The 20,078-nt window shown below is 37.1% G+C and overlaps 2 protein-coding genes across 3 annotated transcripts; one reads left to right on the top strand and one right to left on the bottom strand.

Moving 5' to 3' along the window:
* The first annotated feature begins 2,917 nt into the window (after positions 1–2,917).
* Positions 2,918–4,757, top strand: LOC106335694. The gene is made up of 2 exons (XM_013774275.1): positions 2,918–4,569; positions 4,644–4,757. Exons 1-2 carry the CDS (start codon positions 3,034–3,036, stop codon positions 4,656–4,658), a joined length of 1,551 nt encoding a protein of 516 aa, XP_013629729.1. The 5' UTR covers positions 2,918–3,033; the 3' UTR covers positions 4,659–4,757.
* Positions 4,758–17,963: 13,206 nt separating this feature from the next.
* On the bottom strand, positions 17,964–20,070 carry LOC106335696 (protein COFACTOR ASSEMBLY OF COMPLEX C SUBUNIT B CCB2, chloroplastic). 2 transcript variants are annotated; one of them, XM_013774277.1, is made up of 7 exons: positions 19,793–20,070; positions 19,609–19,721; positions 19,410–19,481; positions 19,207–19,347; positions 18,981–19,134; positions 18,717–18,899; positions 17,964–18,207 (listed from the first exon to the last, which is right to left on the bottom strand). In XM_013774277.1, exons 1-7 carry the CDS (start codon positions 19,953–19,955, stop codon positions 18,203–18,205), a joined length of 831 nt encoding a protein of 276 aa, XP_013629731.1. In that variant the 5' UTR covers positions 19,956–20,070; the 3' UTR covers positions 17,964–18,202. The 2 variants fall into 2 exon arrangements, with proteins under 2 accessions (XP_013629731.1, XP_013629730.1); XM_013774276.1 differs by lacking the exon at positions 17,964–18,207 and having other exon boundaries at positions 18,541–18,899.
* Between the last annotated feature and the right edge of the window lie 8 nt (positions 20,071–20,078).

Raw genomic sequence — 20,078 nt, 5'->3', positions numbered from 1 at the left:
AACACACGCTCTTGTCGTGTTCTCTGTACGGAAAGGCCAGCTCACTACACCAACACGCTAGCGCAGTCTACCTTTACCTTTAACAGATTTGGTTGTCTAGATGTGGGTGTATGCTAACGTGAGCATTAGGTTAAGATGTGTCTCATGTCGTTTGTATATAAGCTTAAGAGTCTTTGTACATGGTCCTCAAGTTGAATGAAATACAAGTTATGCTTTCATCTTCTTCGTATTTCACTTGATTCACATGGTATCAGAGCTCCAGGGATTAGATCCTTGGGTCTATGGGTTTCACCATCTTCTAGCATACGACTCTTTCTCTAGCTAAAGCTCCTAACTTGAAAAAAAAAAATTCTGATCTGAGCCAATGACCAAGACTAAGCCTTTCAACACTGTCTTCACCAAGCCCACTCCAGTGACCTGCTGCTGCTGTGACTGTCAGCGAGAAGCAAAGTGGATCTCAAGAAATTTCAGAAGTCGACGGATGTGGAGCTACGTCGTGAGGAAAGTTGTGGGATGGCTCGTACTGTCTTACTCAGGTCGTTTTCTGTCTTCGTGGACACACATGAAGCAGTCTTGACTCAAGACAAGGAGATAGGGACTGCCATTCAAACCTCTCCATTCACATATCACGGTAACTGTTTCTATGGTCTGTGATTCTTGTCAGTTTGGGAAAAGTTGTAAACTCCCTTTTGCTTCTTCAGATTTTGTGTCTTCCAGTCCCTTAGAGAGAATACATTGTGATTTATGGGGACCAAGTCCAGTTGTTTCTACTCAGGGGTTCAAGTATTATGTCATTTTTATTGATAACCATTCTCGGTTTACTTGGTTATATCCCCTGAGGTTAAAGTCTGAATTTGCCTCGGTTTTCAGTCGTTTTCAACAACTAGTTGTTACAGGCACAGAAACCGTACCTGAACCAAAGCTCAGCCAGATAAGCAACAACTGCCACAACTGCCTCAATAGAGCTACCCACGACCAAGGGTCATTCAAAGAAGTGCATCTTAACAACCATAAGGAATTTTGGCATGAAACAAATTTTCACAGAAGGCCAGCTCAACCATTCATCACTGGAGCTTGGAATTACAGAAAATCTTCACGGAGGAAGAAGTTATGAATTTTATAAGTTGGAGGTTTCCCAGCCCGTTCAGTTGCGAGTATCAGCCTTTAGAAGAGGATTTCAACCCAACCATGAAGCGGCCTTCTCCAGATTCAAGCATGGGCTTCAATAGTAGTGTCTTAGCTTTCCAGGAAGCCCAAAATCAGAAGAATTGGTCAAGGGAAAACCAAGATGCAATCAATTTCCTAAACCCGGCCAAACCGACATCAATTTGGGAAAGTTTCCAACCAACTCGATTTGGTCTAACCCAAGCCTATCCATGGAAACCAGGAGATACTCTAGACCATGCAGAAGACACCCAAGACGTCCATAGATGCACCAGCACCCAGAGGATCAGGCGGATTCTCCTTACCATCTACTTTCCATATCCGGCCACACCATATGCATTCAAGGAAAGTTGTCTCCACTTAATGAGCAAGGACCAACGGCTCTATTCCTTTGAACCAGAAGAAACCAAGATCCTTAAGAGTTTAATCATCAGCCAGAGACTCCTATTTCGTGGATACTTCTCCAAGATATCAAGATACAAGATCAGTCTACTCCAAAGGCAACAAATCAGCCTAACGGCTAGTTCTCATGGAGCCATCAAAGCCATTGACTCCAAGCATTTTATTTCGATTTATTTTCTTTCCTTAGTTCATTTTCAGACTGTTAGAGAGTCCTTGGTCGAGCCTATAAAGCTCTAGTCTTTGTTTCATTGTAAAGCACCCTTGATCATTTTTAAAGTAATAAGAAATCATTTTCTTTTAAACAAAGTTGTGTATTCTTTGTTGTTATTTCTCTAGTTCTTTGTGTGTGATTCACTAAGTCCTAAAGAAGCCACGTCCAGGGAGCCTTGTGTGATTCAAGACCATCTGTTCGTCCATTGATTGAGAGAGTCAATCTATATCCATCTATCCATTCCATCCATCGATCCAGCTTGGAAGAGATTCATATCAAGCAAGCCGGATTCCATCCTCAGTCCATTCTCCATCCACTGATCCTTGTGGAGAGAGACACACGTCCAGCAACAAAGATCCCATCATCCATCTTTCTATCCTTCTTATTTGAATTGTTTTCATTTTTGCATATCATTTAGTTTTGAATCTTAAAAGAAAATCCATAAGAATCATATTTGCTTCAGTTTATCATTTCTTATATAGTTTATTTTCTGTTCTTCATATAGAAATCATAAAACTCATAAAAAGGTTCATCCTTGTTTCAGGTATAAACTGGCCGTCCCATTCCTCCATCGCAGCCGTCTAGCCGATCTTCCGTCTGTCCATCCGTCCGATCTGTCCAAGCCGAACCAAAACCAAATCTCAGTCAAGCCATCCGTGTAGTCTGAATCCCAGCCTGCAATATTTGGTATCAGAGCTCAAGCTCCTGAATCTGCTGATATCTTATCCTTGCATCATATCTTATTGCATTTGTTCACCAATTAAAATCAATTAAAAAAAAAAAATCATAGTGTTGCATTTTCTGTCCGATTTTGAATTGCTTGTTCTTGGTTTTAAAACCAGAGATAGGCACGAAAAGGATAGCTCATTATCTTGTTTGATTCATTTAGAAAACTCAAAAAAAAAATGTCTCTTGTTTGCATTAAGTTGTCTAGCTCTAGTTTCCTTTTTCAGTTTATTTGCATCAAGCATAAAATCTTTTTTTTTCTTGTTTTGTTTCTTTTAAATTGAAAACCAAAATAAATATTTATTTCCATTTTTTATTTTATAGATTTCTAGATTTGCTTGATAAAGTTAAACAAAAAAAAAATATATAGGAGTTAATTTTCCATTTGTTTCAAAACTTAAAAAAAAAAAAATATATACTAGGTTTCCATCTTTTTTTTTTTGTTTCTTATTCTTCTTCTTTCTTTTGTTAAGCCACGACTTGATACTCTTATTCTCTGTTTTTGAAAGGTACCAATAAGGGGAGACGTCATGGCAGATTACTTTGAGGAAGAGAGTTCTTATGAATCAAGCCAAGGCTCCGATCTTGATGAAGCCCACCAAGCTTGGTCCGATGAAGAGGATGGCTGTGATGGGTCATGTTCTGATGATAACTACTCTATGTCAGAGTATGGAGATGACCCTGCTGAAGCATATCCTGAACCAGAGCCACCTGATTACTCACATGGAGATACCAGCTACCAAGGAGAGTATGAGGGAGAAACTGAATCAAATATCAGTTTCAATAAAGGAGATGAATGCCATGGAGAAGAGACAGAAGGTGATGATCCTGAAGCTGACCAGGAAGGCTCATGGCAAGAGGAAGCTGATTCTGAAATCAGTTTAGAAGAGGCAAATGAGCATGAGGAAAATTTCCCTAAAACGGAAGAAGTCTATGAAGATGTTGATGGAGGAGAAGCAAGTTTCCAATCTGTTAAAGAAGAAGTTGGAGACGAATCTCATGCTGAAGGCATACCCTGGTGTGAAGTACCTTACTCTGACCAGGAGGATGAGTACCAAGACGAAACTGGCTCACAAACCAGTGTAGGAAACTCTGAGAAAAACTATGGAGGAAAGCCAGACTCACAACAAGACGTTGCTGAAGAAGAAGAGGCCTTAAGTGAGGCTGGAAGAAATGATGATCAACCTGGTTACGTCATCTTTGCAGGCCATCATCAAGGACCAGAACCATACTTGTGCTGGGAGAACGATATGGAACATTGGTTTGATTCTAATCAAGTCCATGAAGAGGATAAGACAACCATTGCCGAAGATGCTCTCACTGAAGATGCCTTTAGAAAGTGGGAACAAGATGCTTATTGGCGACTTGCCTACGATGAACCAGAAGCTACTTGGCAAGAAATGAAAGAACTCTTGTATGAAGAATATGTGAAAGGAGCTGGAGATGAGCTGTTGAATCAGATACGGGTCTATACTAATCTTGAACCAAGGCGGCTGATATTGGCAAAAAGGCCAAATCGAAAGGCTAAGCTCAAAAATGCTCACGACCTAAAGCTACACCAGGAGTCTACACTCATCATCAAGGGAGCAACCGAGCATACAACAGCAGCAAGGGTAAGTGGCGTGCAAGGAGTTCCAACTCCACAAGCCAAAACTCGAGAGATAAGTACAAAGCCATTGCCTAAGTTCCATGAGAAGAAGAAACCAAGTAAGTCTTCTAAATCTTCAAAACCAGTAGAATTCATTTGCTATAGGTGTCATGAGAAAGGCCACTTTGCTGTAACCTGTCCAACTAGGCTAGTAGTGACTTCTAATTCACTAGAAGTTAACTTGGATTCAACTAGTGAAGTTATATCTCACTTAGTATGTAAATTTCCTACTTCTGGTATAATGCACTTGTCTTGCCCAAAGGCTGATTATGCAGGTCTAAATAAGGACCAGGAGGACGTGGTTTCAAGGTTAAAACAAGAAGAAATCATCCCTGAACCAGACCCACAAGAAGGACTTAAACCAGCCACTAGAAATCCATTGAAACTAGTAGATTTTTCGGTCCAAGCACATGAGGAGGTACAAAATAATTTAAATAAATTAGTGTGCTCAGTTTATGATTATTCCAATGCTAACATGATATGCTTGTCTAGTCCCAAAAGGTGTGACACAGGTACATCATTTAGCAAAGGACCTATGAAGCAAAAGAAGGTGATTTTAAAGAGAGATGACAAGGCACCACCAAAGGAGCCATCTTTGCTTAAACACTTCTCTGGAAAAGATGGCACTACGACCAGTAGCATCTTACTTCAGGAAGAACCCCCAGACCAGTCACCAAACAGACAGGCCGTGACATTGGATGCACCAATCAAGTTTCCAAATCAGGTAAGTGCAACTATCCTTTGTTCGATAATCAATTATTTGGATATTATGCATACTGATTTATTATGCCCTGATAAGTTTGAAGAAAGACTAGGATGCTTAGAAAATTATGTAGAACATAATCCTTGTCTTAGATCCCACTTAGACAAAAGCAAGAAAAATTTTTATCTACTGAAATTGGAACTCATCAAACCGATTTATATGTTGAATATCCCATGACTGCCATAACACACTTGTCTTTTGCCAAAGAAGTTGAGTTTATGACAGGAACAAACGTTGAAAATTCTGGAGATATTTCCAAGGCTAAGTTCACACCAGGCCGGACCAGAGGGATTATCCTATCCTATCTGTTCAAAGAAGAACCACCAGATGCACCATGCATCACTAAATCAAAATCCAACCAAGGTATGACCTTAGACTCCCAAAAGAGGATGAAAGCTGACTTGCTCTATCTTGGTGCAGGTTATACAGTTTCGAGGTCGAAACCTTTTCAAGGGGGAGGGAATGTTACAGGCACAGAAACCGTACCTGAACTAAAGCTCAGCCAGATAAGCAACAACTGCCACAACTGCCTCAATAGAGCTACCCACGACCAAGGGTCATTCAAAGAAGTGCATCTTAACAACCATAAGGAATTATGGCATGAAACAAATTTTCACAGAAGGCCAGCTCAACCATTCATCACTGGAGCTTGGAATTACAGAAAATCTTCACGGAGGAAGAAGTTATGAATTTTATAAGTTGGAGGTTTCCCAGCCCGTTCAGTTGCGAGTATCAGCCTTTAGAAGAGGATTTCAACCCAACCATGAAGCGGTCTTCCCCAGATTCAAGCATGGGCTTCAAGAGTAGTGTCTTAGCTTTCCAGGAAGCCCAAAATCAGAAGAATTGGTCAAGGGAAAACCAAGATGCAATCAATTTCCTAAACCCGGCCAAACCGACATCAATTTGGGAAAGTTTCCAACCAACTCGATTTGGTCTAACCCAAGCCTATCCATGGAAACCAGGAGATACTCTAGACCATGCAGAAGACACCCAAGACGTCCATAGATGCACCAGCACCCAGAGGATCAGGCGGATTCTCCTTACCATCTACTTTCCATATCCGGCCACACCATATGCATTCAAGGAAAGTTGTCTCCACTTAATGAGCAAGGACCAACGGCTCTATTCCTTTGAACCAGAAGAAACCAAGATCCTTAAGAGTTTAATCATCAGCCAGAGACTCCTATTTCGTGGATACTTCTCCAAGATATCAAGATACAAGATCAGTCTACTCCAAAGGCAACAAATCAGCCTAACGGCTAGTTCTCATGGAGCCATCAAAGCCATTGACTCCAAGCATTTTATTTCGATTTATTTTCTTTCCTTAGTTCATTTTCAGACTGTTAGAGAGTCCTTGGTCGAGCCTATAAAGCTCTAGTCTTTGTTTCATTGTAAAGCACCCTTGATCATTTTTAAAGTAATAAGAAATCATTTTCTTTTAAACAAAGTTGTGTATTCTTTGTTGTTATTTCTCTAGTTCTTTGTGTGTGATTCACTAAGTCCTAAAGAAGCCACGTCCAGGGAGCCTTGTGTGATTCAAGACCATCTGTTCGTCCATTGATTGAGAGAGTCAATCTATATCCATCTATCCATTCCATCCATCGATCCAGCTTGGAAGAGATTCATATCAAGCAAGCCGGATTCCATCCTCAGTCCATTCTCCATCCACTGATCCTTGTTGAGAGAGACACACGTCCAGCAACAAAGATCCGATCATCCATCTTTCTATCCTTTTTATTTGAATTGTTTTCATTTTTGCATATCATTTAGTTTTGAATCTTAAAAGAAAATCCATAAGAATCATATTTGCTTCAGTTTATCATTTCTTATATAGTTTATTTTCTGTTCTTCATATAGAAATCATAAAACTCATAAAAAGGTTCATCCTTGTTTCAGGTATAAACTGGCCGTCCCATTCCTCCATCGCAGCCGTCTAGCCGATCTTCCGTCTGTCCATCCGTCCGATCTGTCCAAGCCGAACCAAAACCAAATCTCATTCAAGCCATCCGTGTAGTCTGAATCCCAGCCTGCAACACTAGTGGAGACACAGTTTCAGAAGAAAATCAAGCAGATTCAGTGTGATGGTGGTGGGGAGTTTGTAAGCAGTGTCTTTCTAACACACTTAGCTAAGTCGGGTATTCAACAATTAATCTCCTGTCCTCACACACCGCAGCAAAATGTTTTATCGGAGAGAAAGCATAGACATCTTACTGAGCTGGGGTTCACAATGTTGTTTTATGGAAAGATTCCTCAGCATATATGGGTTGAAGCCTTCTTCAGTTCAACCTTTCTGATCAATCTGTTGCCTTCCTCTGTCTTACCTGATCACAAAAACCGTTATGAAATGGTTCACAAACGTCCTCCTTTGTACACGGCCTTGCGAGTCTTCGGTTGCAAGTGTTTTCCATTATTGCGGCCTTACATGCAGAACAAAATGGATCCTAAGTCTTTGGCTTGTGTGTTCTTGGGATACAATGAAAAATATAAAGGGTATAGGTGTTATTATCCTCCTACTGGAAAGGTATTCATAAGCAGACACGTTCTGTTTGATGAATCCTCCTTCCCGTTCAGTGACGTGTATAGCAATCATCATAAACAGAGCTCTTCTGCTTTACTGAATACTTGGCAAGATGCATCTCTTACACGTTCAAGTCCACATGTACCATCAGCCGCAACAACTGAAGACATACCTCGACGACAGAGCCGGACTGTAATACCTCAGGTTCAGGAACCAAATGATGCTCCCCCAGTTGCTTCACCTCCTCCACCTCCAACACCACCGCTTTTGTTTGATCATGGGTCCGACAATGAGGTTGAGGATGAACCGGTTCAAGTGATCCAACAACATCAACCTATGCATCAGATGACAACCAGAGCCAGAGCTGGTATCGTCAAACCTAATCCAAAGTATGCGTTGTTTACCATCAAGGATGAGTATGCTGAGCCGAAGTCTGTCAAAACTGCTCTAAAACACCCTGGATGGACCAAGGCAATGGGTACTGAAGTTGATAATATGGCTGAGACAGAGACCTATGACCTTGTTCCACCGAGTGATGATCAGAATCCGTTAAGTTGTGGTTGGGTCTACAAAACAAAATACAATGCAGACGGTTCCGTTCGTGGTCTTCGCGCTCGTTTGGTTGCAAGAGGAAACGAACAAGAAGAAGGAATTGATTACATCGAGACCTTTAGTCCAGTTGTTAGAACAGCTACTATCAGAACTGTCCTACATGTGGCTGTTACAAAGAAGTGGCCTCTGAAGCAGCTCGATGTTTAAAATGTCTTTCTCCATGGTGATTTAAAGGAGACAGTGTATATGAAGCAGCCACGGGCTTCATTGATAAAGAGAATCCTGACTATGTATGGCACTTGAAGAAAGCTATTTACGGCTTGAAACAAGCTCCTCGTGCTTGGTTCGACAAGTTTAGCTCTTTCTTGTTGGATTTTGGGTTCCAGTGCAGTTTTCCTGATCCTTCCCTGTTCATCTACCATCAAGGAACCGACGTTATCTATCTTCTTTTATACGTTGATGATATGATCATAACGGGCAACAATGAAGCTGTCTTGGATCAGTTGCTTGTTCAGTTACATAAGCAATTTCGTATGAAGGACATGGGGGCATTACATTATTTCCTTGGCATTCAAGTTCATTAGTGTGACGACGGCTTGTTCTTGAATCAGGAGAAATATGCTACAGATCTTCTCATCACCGCTGGTATGAAGGATTGTGCTCCAATGCCGACTCCCCTACCTTTAAAACTTGACAAAGTCATTGGTCAAGACGAGCCTTTCTCTGATCCACATCACTTTCGAAGTCTTGCCGGTAAATTGTAGTACCTTACTCTTACACGGCCTGATGTTCAGTTCTCAGTCAACTACATATGCCAGAGAATGCACGCTCCAAGTGTCTCAGACTACAGTTTATTGAAGCGTATACTTCGATACATCAAAGGAACTCTGGCAATGGGAATTAGCATCAAGTCTGCTGCTGATTCTACTCTCATATGTTACAGTGATAGCGATTGGGCAGGCTGCAGAGATTCTAGAAGATCGACTGGTGGTTTTTGTATGTTGCTTGGCTCCAACGTCATCTCTTGGTCTGCACAACGCCATGAAACAGTCTCAAAGTCATCCACTGAAGCAGAGTACAGGACAATGTCAGCTGCAACATCTGAAATAGTGTGGTTGCAGAATCTGCTTAAGGTTATGGGGCTTCAACAACAACGTCTCCCTTTGCTTCTGTTTGATAACCTCTCTGCAGTGTGTCTCACAACCAATCCACGATTTCACAAGAGGTCAAAACACTTCGATATCGATTATCACTATGTTCGGGAACGAGTTGCACTGAAAGCTCTGGAGGTTAAGCACATTCCAGCTTCTCTGCAACTTGCTGATGTTTTCACCAAGTCCTTGAGTCAAGAGCCGTTCTTTAAATGGCGGAACAAACTTGGAGTTTCCTTTCCTCCCACTCCAAGTTTGAGGAGGGGTATTAGACCAAGTGACCTGAAGCCCACAAGCATGTCTGGGCCTGAACTGAAGAATGTTGATCATGTCTCACAGCCTGTCAAGCCCACAGAGAATACAGCACTAGCCGTTAGTGTTCACAAAGGCGGTCTGAGCCAAAAGAGCAACACACGCTCTTGTCGTGTTCTCTGTACGGAAAGGCCAGCTCACTACACCAACACGCTAGCGCAGTCTACCTTTACCTTTAACAGATTTGGTTGTCTAGATGTGGGTGTATGCTAACGTGAGCATTAGGTTAAGATGTGTCTCATGTCGTTTGTATATAAGCTTAAGAGTCTTTGTACATGGTCCTCAAGTTGAATGAAATACAAGTTATGCTTTCATCTTCTTCGTATTTCACTTGATCGTAGTTTACATAATTGTTTAATAAATTGATTTTTCCGGAAATTGAAACATGGACCTACTAGATGTGCAATCTGCAAGAAATAGCATAGTTTGGGATTCGAACTCGAGACCAGGGGTGTAAAAGCCTTTAAAGCTTAACCAGTAGGTTACGGTGCTTCCACAAATGTACTTATATTTGTTTCTTTATTTCCATTTCCATCCAGATGAGTTTAATAAACAAAATACTAAAATATCATTGTTTTGATTTAATCAAAATACCATTATTTTTGATTTAATCATATATTTTACTTTTGTTTCACTATTATTTTTTCTTAATTATCTAAAGTAAAAACATAGTTTTAGCGGGAAATATAATTTTACGGTTTTAGTGGAAATTTGATATTGTGATTTTAACGTGAAAAAAAGTAATTTTGTGTTTTTGGCGGGAATCTTCAATCATTTCCGTGGTTGCAGCTTCGTCAAAACTAATCTGTGATTTGCCTTGCGGTACTATGGCGTGTGTTGGATTAACTCTACTAGATTGTTCTTGTAATGTGTCGTTAGGTTATTTGTCAAGCTGTTTATGCGGTGACAAAAACTTAGTTCTCAGCCTCCGAAAATATGTCAAGTCTCTTAAAGCAGCTCTAGCAGATATCGAGGCTCGTCATGAAGGTTTGTGGAGACGCGTTCAACTGGACGAGATGAAGGGCCTCAAACGGCGTGCTGAAGTCAGATATTGGCTATCAAATTTCCAGAAGATTGTCCCCCAGGTCGAAGACGTGCTTAAAGACTCGGAAGCTGTGCATGTGCGGATACTGTGCCATGAGATATTGCTCAAGTTATAAATATAGTGCTAAGGTTTTGTCGACGTTGAAAAACTCCACTTGATAGCTATGTTATTAGGAAAGTGGAGGGGATGCCTATCGACCCAACGATTTGCCAGGGGACCATGGTGGAGGACACGTGGAAGATTCTCATGGGCGACAAAGTAAGGCGCCTTGGAATATTTGGGATACAAGGAGTTGGAAAGTCTACTCTACTTTCTCAGATCAACAACGAATTCCTAACCAGAGAGAACGATTTCGATGTTGTGATTCTGGTGACGAAATCGGAAAACGTTTGGATATCTATGACGAGGAGGAGTGGATGCAAAAGACTGAAAACGAGAAGGCATTTGATATCAGCACTTCATTAAGGAAAATGAAATATGCTCTACTATTTGATGATATTGCGGTCAAAATGAACCTCAAAAAGTTAGGAGTCCCAAACCCAGACCTGAAAAAGATAGACAAAATTGTATTCACCACTCGACATAGGGAAGTTTGTTCAGGCATGGGGGCTGATAGATCATAAGGAGGTAACACGTTTGGATGATGATGCCGCATGGGTTTTGTTTCAAGACCAAGTGGGAGAAGATTTCTTAAAGAGGAATCCAGACATTGCTGCACTGGCAAGAAAAATATGCGCAAAATGTTATGGTTTGCCAGTTTTAATCAATGCCATTGCCCAAGTCATGGCACCCAAGAAGACCGTAGAGAAGTGGCGAGATGCTACCGACTCCTTGAGCTCAATCTTAACAGAGTTATCTCTGTCTGAGTTCTCATGCGAGGAAGACATAAACCTGTCCGTTCTCAAGTTTAGCTACATCAACTTAGAAGATCCTAAGTTCAGGCGTTGTTTCCGATACTGTGCCTTATTTCCTGAAAATTATGAGATGATCAAGGAGGAGTTAATAGAGTATTGGGAATGTGAAGCTTTCGTTGAAGGCCGTGACCAGGGCCAAGATGTTTTCGATAAACTTGTCAGTGCACGTTTATTGATGGAGAACGAAGGAAAAGTGAGGATGCACGATTTGCTTCGTAAAACGGCTCTATCACCAGAAGCTTATGATAGTGGCGAGAGAGCAGAGATTGTATACGTAAACCCTGACACAACACTGATTCAAATTTCTAGTGATTTGAATTGGTCTGTTGTGGAAAGGGTTTCACTGATAAACAATCAGATCAAGGAGATATCTAGCAATGACTCCAGCCCAAATCTTACAACGTTACTCCTCCGCAATCAAAAGGTGGAGAATATTTCTTGGGATTTTTTTCTCCAGATGCCGAAGCTACTGGTTTTGGATTTAGCTTTTAACCAAAGACTTGCCCAACTTCCACCCAGCATTTCAAAACTGCACTCCTTGCTGTATCTTAATCTATCCTTTACCAACATAGAGCTACTACCGGTGGGTCTGAAAGAGCTGACACAACTGATGTATCTGAATTTGGAGCATACTCTTAATCTTGAGAATATCGTTGGGATAAGGGCTTTGCTGAGACTAAGAGTGTTGAGACTACTGGGATCCAGATTTTGTCCAAACCTACACTTCATTGAAGATTTAACACACCTGGGCGAGATAAGTGTCTTGACTATCTCTCTATAAGCGATGAGGCTGTTCTGAAAAGATTTGTTGGTTGTCAGCATTTGGCTAGTCATACTCAAGGTTTGTATATTAAAAACTTTCAAACGGAGGCCAATGGCATATCTATTGTGGAAACCTCAAGTTGTCTCCAAGCTCTCGAAATATCAAACTCAAACATAAAGGAGATCAAGCTTGGCGTGACGGGCACCAATCCTTCGCCTCATCCTGAGAGTCCAACTAGTCCACTCTTCAACAGCCTATCCCAAGTGAAACTATGTGATTGCATTGGTCTGAGGCATTTGACCTGGCTGTTATATGCTCCAAATCTTGTTATTCTACATGTCGAGCGGGCCAAAAATATAGAAGAAATATTGAGAAGAGAGATAGCTGAAGGTGTGATGGAAAGACAAGGAGTTCGCCCATTTGAAAAGCTGACATCGATCGTCTTTAAAGACTTGGAAGCTCTGAAAAGCATCTGCTGGAGACCTTTGCCTTTCAAGTCTCTGAGCAAGATCTTCGTACAACTATGTCCAAGGCTGAAAAAGCTTCCGCTTAATTATGAGAGGGCAAAGGAGTAAAAACTTTTTTACCCATTTATCTCATTGTTTCTCCAGTTGTTGTCTTACTTCATAAAAAGGTGATATGTTTGTTGTATCTTTGGATTTTGTTTTCATTGCTTATGGGATTCCGTGTGATTGTGATTAATAAGAGAGGTTAAGTCTTTGAAACCATGGAACGATGAACATGTTCTTAAAACTTTTACTTTCGTTCTCGGAGATAACATGGACAAGAATCTTTATGCTCTCTATATTTTTAAAAAGGTGTCGTTATAACATTTTTTTTTCTCTTATTATCAGTGTTTCGAAACCTGACTCAAAGTCAGAAAAAAACCTGACTCAAACCCTTGGTTGAACCGGTAAATCCGGTGATCCAGAAAAAATTCAGTTTGGATTTTGTGAAAAACTAAATATTTAGAAACCCGTAAAAATCGACAAAACCCCACTAAAACCCGGAATCCGATACCGGTTGAACCAATAAATAAATTTTACTTTTTTAGCTTTTAATTATGTTTTTAGATTGTGTTTTATATTCTAAGTTTCTAATTAAGAAGTTAGGTGCTGACAAAAAAAAACTTAGGTTTTCCCTTTTCAGTACTATATTTGTGATTTTTAACTTTTGATAAAGATTTCACTATGTCACCTGAAGAAAATGAAGTGAGTTATGGTAGAGAGAACCAAAATTAGTTCATGTGATTTGGTGTTAGTTTATTTCCGTTATTGACAATTTATTACAATAATCTTTTACTTTTAGTTTATTTTGGATTTGAAGTTTAATTTATTATTCACATTAGGCATTTAAATATTTATGAATTTTTATGTCTTGATTTTTTTAGATGTCATATCTCTTACCTTGTTACATAAAATTTAAATAGTACTCTCTCCGTTCCCGAAAGTGAGATTTTCTAGATTTTATTCATGTTCCACAAAAATAGATTTTCTTTATTTTTAAGGTACTTTTGCATACTTTTGAGAAACATTAATTGTGAATATTTAAATTGATTAAATTTTATTGGTGGATAGTTATTAAAAAGTGTATTGAAAAATAAATTATAAATTAAATTGTAAACATTTATTATATTCTTAATAAACGTGAAAACTCTAAAAAATCTTACTTTCGGAAACGGAGGGAGTATAAACTATTTTTTTATATTTTGTATGTTAAATGAAAATAAAAATATAAAACTAAAGTTAAGTATTTTATAAATGTTTTTAAACATAAATAATATACATATCCAAACTACTATGTTATGTTCTAAAAAACATTTAGAAAATATTAAACTTTAGTCTCTAGCTAATATATTATTACATAATAAAATTAATAAATTTATTAATCCGCGATTCACCCGCGGTCGACCCAGCGACCCGGTAAGTCGTCTGGTTCATTGTCCGGGTCAGGTTTATAAACATTGCTTATTACACAAAAAAAAATATCATTTTCAAATTTTAGTGCAAATTACACTTACTTTTATCTTGATATTAATTGTAAATTGCATCGATCTTATAACTAACTAGGTTAAGATCTGAGTCCTGTGTATGATGAACATTATATATAAATTAATTTTACGTATTATATATTCTTTTTCATATTATGAAATAATAAATATATATTAAATATTATAAATTCAGTAACTAATGCGTATATTATCAAATTGATGGAAACACATAAATAAATTTTCTTAAACCGGACAAACATTTTTTATTTTATATGGTATATAATTAAATTTAAACGATATTAACATAGATATATAGTATATTTTTAATATTGATATTTATTAATAAAAATCTACTCATATTGTTTTTTTTTATCATTTGTATCTTTTTATAACAAAAACTTTGAATAACTGATAACAACATTTTTCATTGTGTGATGTTTAATAGTTTTTGTAATTTATAATTTAAAGCAAAATTCAATTCAAAGTTTAAAATTTAACTACTAAGTTGTCAATATTTGTTCAAAGCTTTTATCAAAAAAAATCAAAATTAAATTATTTATGTATTTTATATTGTATATAGTTAATTTAAATAATATTAATATATACATATTTTTTAATCTGAAATATTTATTAAATGAGTCTTCATACTTATATGATTTGGTAATCATTTGTATCTTTTCATAAAAAAAATTTAAACCATAGTTCACGAAAATTTTAATGTGGAAATTTTAACAATTTTAGTAATTTATAGTCGATTTAAAAAGTTCAAAGTATAACATATACGAAACATCTAACTTTATATTATATGGTTAATGTGGTTGTTTAATTTATTTTAAAGTTAAAATAAAAAAAAACGATAGAGGATAGAGGATACACTAATTTTTATCAAATTTTTATTGTTCAAAATCATTAATTGTCTTATATATTTTAGACATATTAGACAATTCAGTAATTTTTATTTATGGAAAGAATAAAAACATTAATAATTAATTTATGGTCAGTTTAATAAAAAGTATATTACATATTTAGATGAACCAACATATTTCTCTATAAATTCTAAGAATCACTGTGGTGATGACACATGACTATCTCAAATGTTGTAATGTTTATCTTTTAATACATAGGAGATTTATCTTTCTCTATTAAAAGAAAAGTACCATTTGAATTTAACCTTGATATCATGTGGAATATTACAATTTATGCCACTCTTTTTTAACTAAATGAGCTAGGTTGTACGGAAGCTTCATCGGACGTCCGCTTCCCGCTTCAGAACCAGAATTGGAATCGGAACCTTGTGGAAGCTTACGGAATCTCGCTTCCAAAACGCTTCCAAAATATTCTCTTCAAAAACACGTTGGAAGCTTCAATTCCCTTTTGGAATCACGTTTCCGTTTTTTTTTAAGAACACAATGTCATAGATCAACCAAAAAAAATATTCATAGTTTTAATTTATATAAAATCCAAATTTTAATAGTAATGAAATAGAGATAATAGAAATATATAAATATTAAAACTAATACTATAAAGTATCTTTATGCATAGAGATTTTTATTAAAGATATAGCATAGATTCAAATATATTGTGTCAATTATTTATGAAGTATTAGAAATATATAAATATTTAAACTAATACTATAAAGTATCTTTAATCATTTCTTTTAACTTAATTTATGTGTATTTTCACAGTTTAATATGAAATAGTTTCAAAATTTTTATAAATGAATAAATGCTTAAATTTAAGTTTAAATCATTTAATTTCTAGTCCTAAATTTTATAATTTTTTCTTATATTTTAATATATATATATATATATATATATATATATATATATATAAAAATGAATATACGCTTCCAATACGTATCCGCTTCCTATTTTTTTTTAAAACATCGCTTATGCGCTTCCATACGCTTCATGTTCCACGTACCCGCTTCCGTTTCCTTGTAACAATAGACTAAATCTTAGGATTTCATTAATGGTATTTCAGTAATTTACACACTCTCTAGAACTTACATATATTTTGTAAGTTAAGATATCATTAAACAAAGCTATATTTTCGTGTCTCATTAAACATGTAACCGGTTCCCAATTAAAATAATTCTACAAATACAGTCCCAACTGGTACAATTGAAACATTTATAAACATGAAGTTATAAAACCGGTCACTAGCCATCGCCATCAACCTCTTATTCACTGCCACACGCCAGACTATTAAATATACTCCCTCCGTTTTAAAATAGATGATGTTTTGTAGAGTTTTTTATGTTTCAAAATACATGATGCTTTGATATTTTATATTAGTTTTAGTTTTATCGAAAACTGTCTGACCAATGATGTTTTATAGATTTTATGATGATTGATTGAATTAATTTTATTTTATATTTTTAATGTTACTTTTAAGATAAAAAATGAATATTTTAATACTTGTGCATTTAACCAAAACATCAACTATTTTAAAATGGATGGAGTATTGCCGTTGGACAAAGCCGATGAAGCTCCTGCTTGCGGCCGATTATTTTATATACTAGTTTCGGCAACATTTTACAAATATCCTCTTTAGGCTAGTTGGATAGTCATATGTCTAACTATCACCAGTTCAAGAGTTCGACGTCCAAATGCAACAATTAGACTACATATTTTTTATTTAAGTTTTTTTTTCTTTAAAAAGTGGCTACATTTTTTTTCTTGCTTCCAGCCTTTCAGATTGTAGGACCCACTCTGTATTTAGTGTTTAATCCACCTAAAAAATCCCATTACATATTTAATTGAAGATCATTTAAAAAGTTGTAACCTTAAATTTGTACTAACTAAAAAGAGACATGTTTATGTGTCACTTAATTATGATGTCAATTTAGCTTACGTAGCAGCTTAAGAATCAATTGAAAAAAATGTTGGTCCAAATCCAATTATTAGAGAACGTTATATTAATCCAAAATATAAGAAGCGTGTATTTTTTCCTTAAATAAAAGTTACAAAATTGCATAATATGATTAACATATATATGCAATTAATGACTATGAATAATAATGATTTGATAACAATTTTTGCATTTTTCTTCATTTTTGTTTAATTTTATATTATTAAAAAAAAATAACAATCACATTAACTATATAATACAAAATTAGATTTTTTATATATTATATTTTGAATTTTTTTTTAAAATAACTTTAAATAAAAAAAATGAAGAAACCTTATATGTTATATTTTTTTTAAATGACTTTAAATTACAAAAATGAGTAAACCTTATATGTTATATTTTTCTTATATGTTAGGTTTTTTCTTATATGTTGGATTTTGAATTTTTTAAAACGACTTTAAATTACAAAAATGTAAGTTTTCCTTAAGCATACGACTAAAAATATAAAAATGACATGTATCAATTCGATGGTCGATGTGAAGCATTTCAAAACCATATGGAAGATAAATGTCAAAATAATTCAACGGTGGAAACAGTACTGTTCACTTTTTTCAAGAATGTATTCGGTGGAAAAAATAAAGTTTTTGTGTCATAACCTCGATACGGTTCGAGACAAACTAGTAGAACTTAGTGAACATGAATACAAACCCGATAGAGTGGCCATCATTCGCGACAGAGATCGAGGTGTTCCAGAAATTACAGGAAAACTTCGAGTATGTGAGCATGAGACACTGCCGTCGGAAACAGAGGCTATCCTATAGATATGCCTTTGAATCAAACTAATGGCATCCCTTTTCTTGCTTACTTCGCTAGCAAGGTACAGCCGATTGGTCTCATATTCTTCGGAGTAGGAATGTCCGGCACACGCGTTAGCAAAAGAAGCAAAGATTAGAGGTTACATTTTTTTCCATCTAGATCAGATCCAGACAGATGGAGATGCTCTTCGGAGAATCGACTATTGTGCCTCCACTTGATCTTAGCCTGCAGATAAGATTGCAGAAAAAACCGGCAAAAAGAACAACAAAGATGGATCAGTTAAGATCACGGACACATATGTTATACATAGACAGAGCTTTGTATTCCTCATGTCTCCAGGCAAGAGGTCAAATAATCGGAGAAAGCTTATTAGATCATCCTGCAAGTCATACGAAGAAAAGCACATTAAACAAAAAGTTTAGAAATAGGGTAAACGTTTTCACGATGATACCGATATTCATTTTTAAGGTGATAGCATTAACAGATTCAAACTGAGAGAAGCATTATCCTAGGACCTGACAAATAAGATGTTTAGTGCTTTTGGTTATGGATACCAATATATTTTCAAGGTTCTCTTCAAACGTAAGTTTGTATATTTGCTACTGACGTGTAGCCTACCTGCAAGGACCATGGTACCCTAAACCTAAAGTCTCGTTAATATATTAGCAAAGGAATTAAACAATCGTCTCTGATCTAAATTAAGTTCTAAGAATATATGCAAACCATCTCATATTCAGATGGAATCATGGAACAGCAACAAAGCATATATACCATGAGGAAACTGTGTCTGAGTTGTGGCTGCAAAAATTCAACTTAACAAAAACACAGAAAGAGAAAAGGAGAAGCAACAAATCATTATATCATTTACATCCATGGGAACTATCTAACCTCTGAATTTATCAGCCATGGCTCCAATCCAGGCTCTATCTTTATCGCTATATGCATATCCAGCAGTAGAAGCCACCAGCAAAAACCCATCCATTTTCTCCGATTCATCAATATTATGTACGAGAGGTTGCACAAAAACAGAACGCGTCCCATCAGGAAGAATATCCCACGACAATGCAGAACCTAAAATCAAACTTACAAGTTAACATATATGCAAAAGAGGGTCGACACACTGCTGAAAAAACATCAAGGAACACAATATACCTGCATACTGAGGGAAATAAAGGGTCTCCTTAACATCAGCCAGGCCTATTTCATCAACGTTTCTCTTGAACCAGTCATGTAGTTGAGCCTTTGGCATTTGACCAGGGCAGTTCCAGTACCCGCGAACACAAAGCTCACCTTGAATCGATATCATCTGAAGAAAAAAAGCAAGCTTTCTTAGTAAAACAGAGAAGAGAGCCAAGTAGATCAAGAATGAACAGCATACCACAGCAACGGTACTTGTATTCCTCAACAAAACATAAGTTGCCCAAGCCAAATCCTCTTTCAAAGAGTCTCCAATACTTGATGATATGACAAAAACCTGTTCTCCCTCATCAGGTAAGCTTCTCTTCTCTACTTCAGAACCCTAAAACAGCAAAAGCTTATTTCAGTAGATTGGCGAAAACAAAAGCAGTAAAGGCAATGTACCTTGAGGAACTTGCCAAAGTAAGGTAAAGCTATGGAGAATGCAGCAAGTGATAACCCTAAAGCCTCTGATCTCTGTCACCACACAACACAATCATGCAAACACTAGTAACTAGTAAGCCATTGCTACTCTTAACCAAAGTAAACCAAGAAACAATTAAAATGCTGAACCGGATTGAACCAGGTCTATATAAAATGATACCAGCTGAGATTCGCTGATTGGAGCTGAAGCTGAGAAGTGGTTGAGAAGAATAAGCGATCCGAACCCGTACCCGATCCACCTCGGTAGATAAGATTCGTCTAGCCCAGGAATCCCTATAAGATCAATTACCGAATCTCTTTAGAAATGAACTAACTCTCGAAAAGGCCAGAAAGGAAGAGGTTACCGAATGTGAAGCGAAGGACGGAGAGATTGAGCTGTTGCTGATCAGACCGTGACGATTCATTCTCCGTACGAGCGAAGATTCGTGTAGACCTCGCGGCGGTTTGGGAGCAGGCTCGCAGCGAGAACCTTGGATGCAACGGGAAACTACAAATTTGAATACTCATTTCTCTATCTCAGTCGCTGGTGTCTGTTAGAGAGCAGAGAGCGTTTGTGTGTGTGTGTGTGTGTGTATGTATCGCCATTGATGATGATTCTCGGAAGAACCTCTGCCTAGTAGGATCGACCCA

This window comes from Brassica oleracea, chromosome C3 (assembly GCF_000695525.1).
Source record: "Brassica oleracea var. oleracea cultivar TO1000 chromosome C3, BOL, whole genome shotgun sequence".
Lineage (NCBI taxonomy): Eukaryota > Viridiplantae > Streptophyta > Magnoliopsida > Brassicales > Brassicaceae > Brassica > Brassica oleracea.
Note: the sequence above shows the minus strand (reverse complement) of the source record. Positions and strands in the feature narration are given on the sequence as shown.

What these genes read in the sequence shown, in the direction of transcription:
- LOC106335696 (XM_013774277.1), bottom strand. Translation starts at nt 19,955, where the DNA reads ATGAGTATTCAAATTTGTAGTTTCCCGTTGCATCCAAGGTTCTCGCTG. An exon ending in CGTCCTTCGCTTCACATTCG is followed by an intron (nt 19,722 to 19,792) that starts GTAACCTCTTCC and finishes TTGATCTTATAG; the next exon opens with GGATTCCTGGGCTAGACGAA. An exon ending in CAATCAGCGAATCTCAGCTG is followed by an intron (nt 19,482 to 19,608) that starts GTATCATTTTAT and finishes GTGTGGTGACAG; the next exon opens with AGATCAGAGGCTTTAGGGTT.
- LOC106335694 (XM_013774275.1), top strand. Translation starts at nt 3,034, where the DNA reads ATGGCAGATTACTTTGAGGAAGAGAGTTCTTATGAATCAAGCCAAGGC.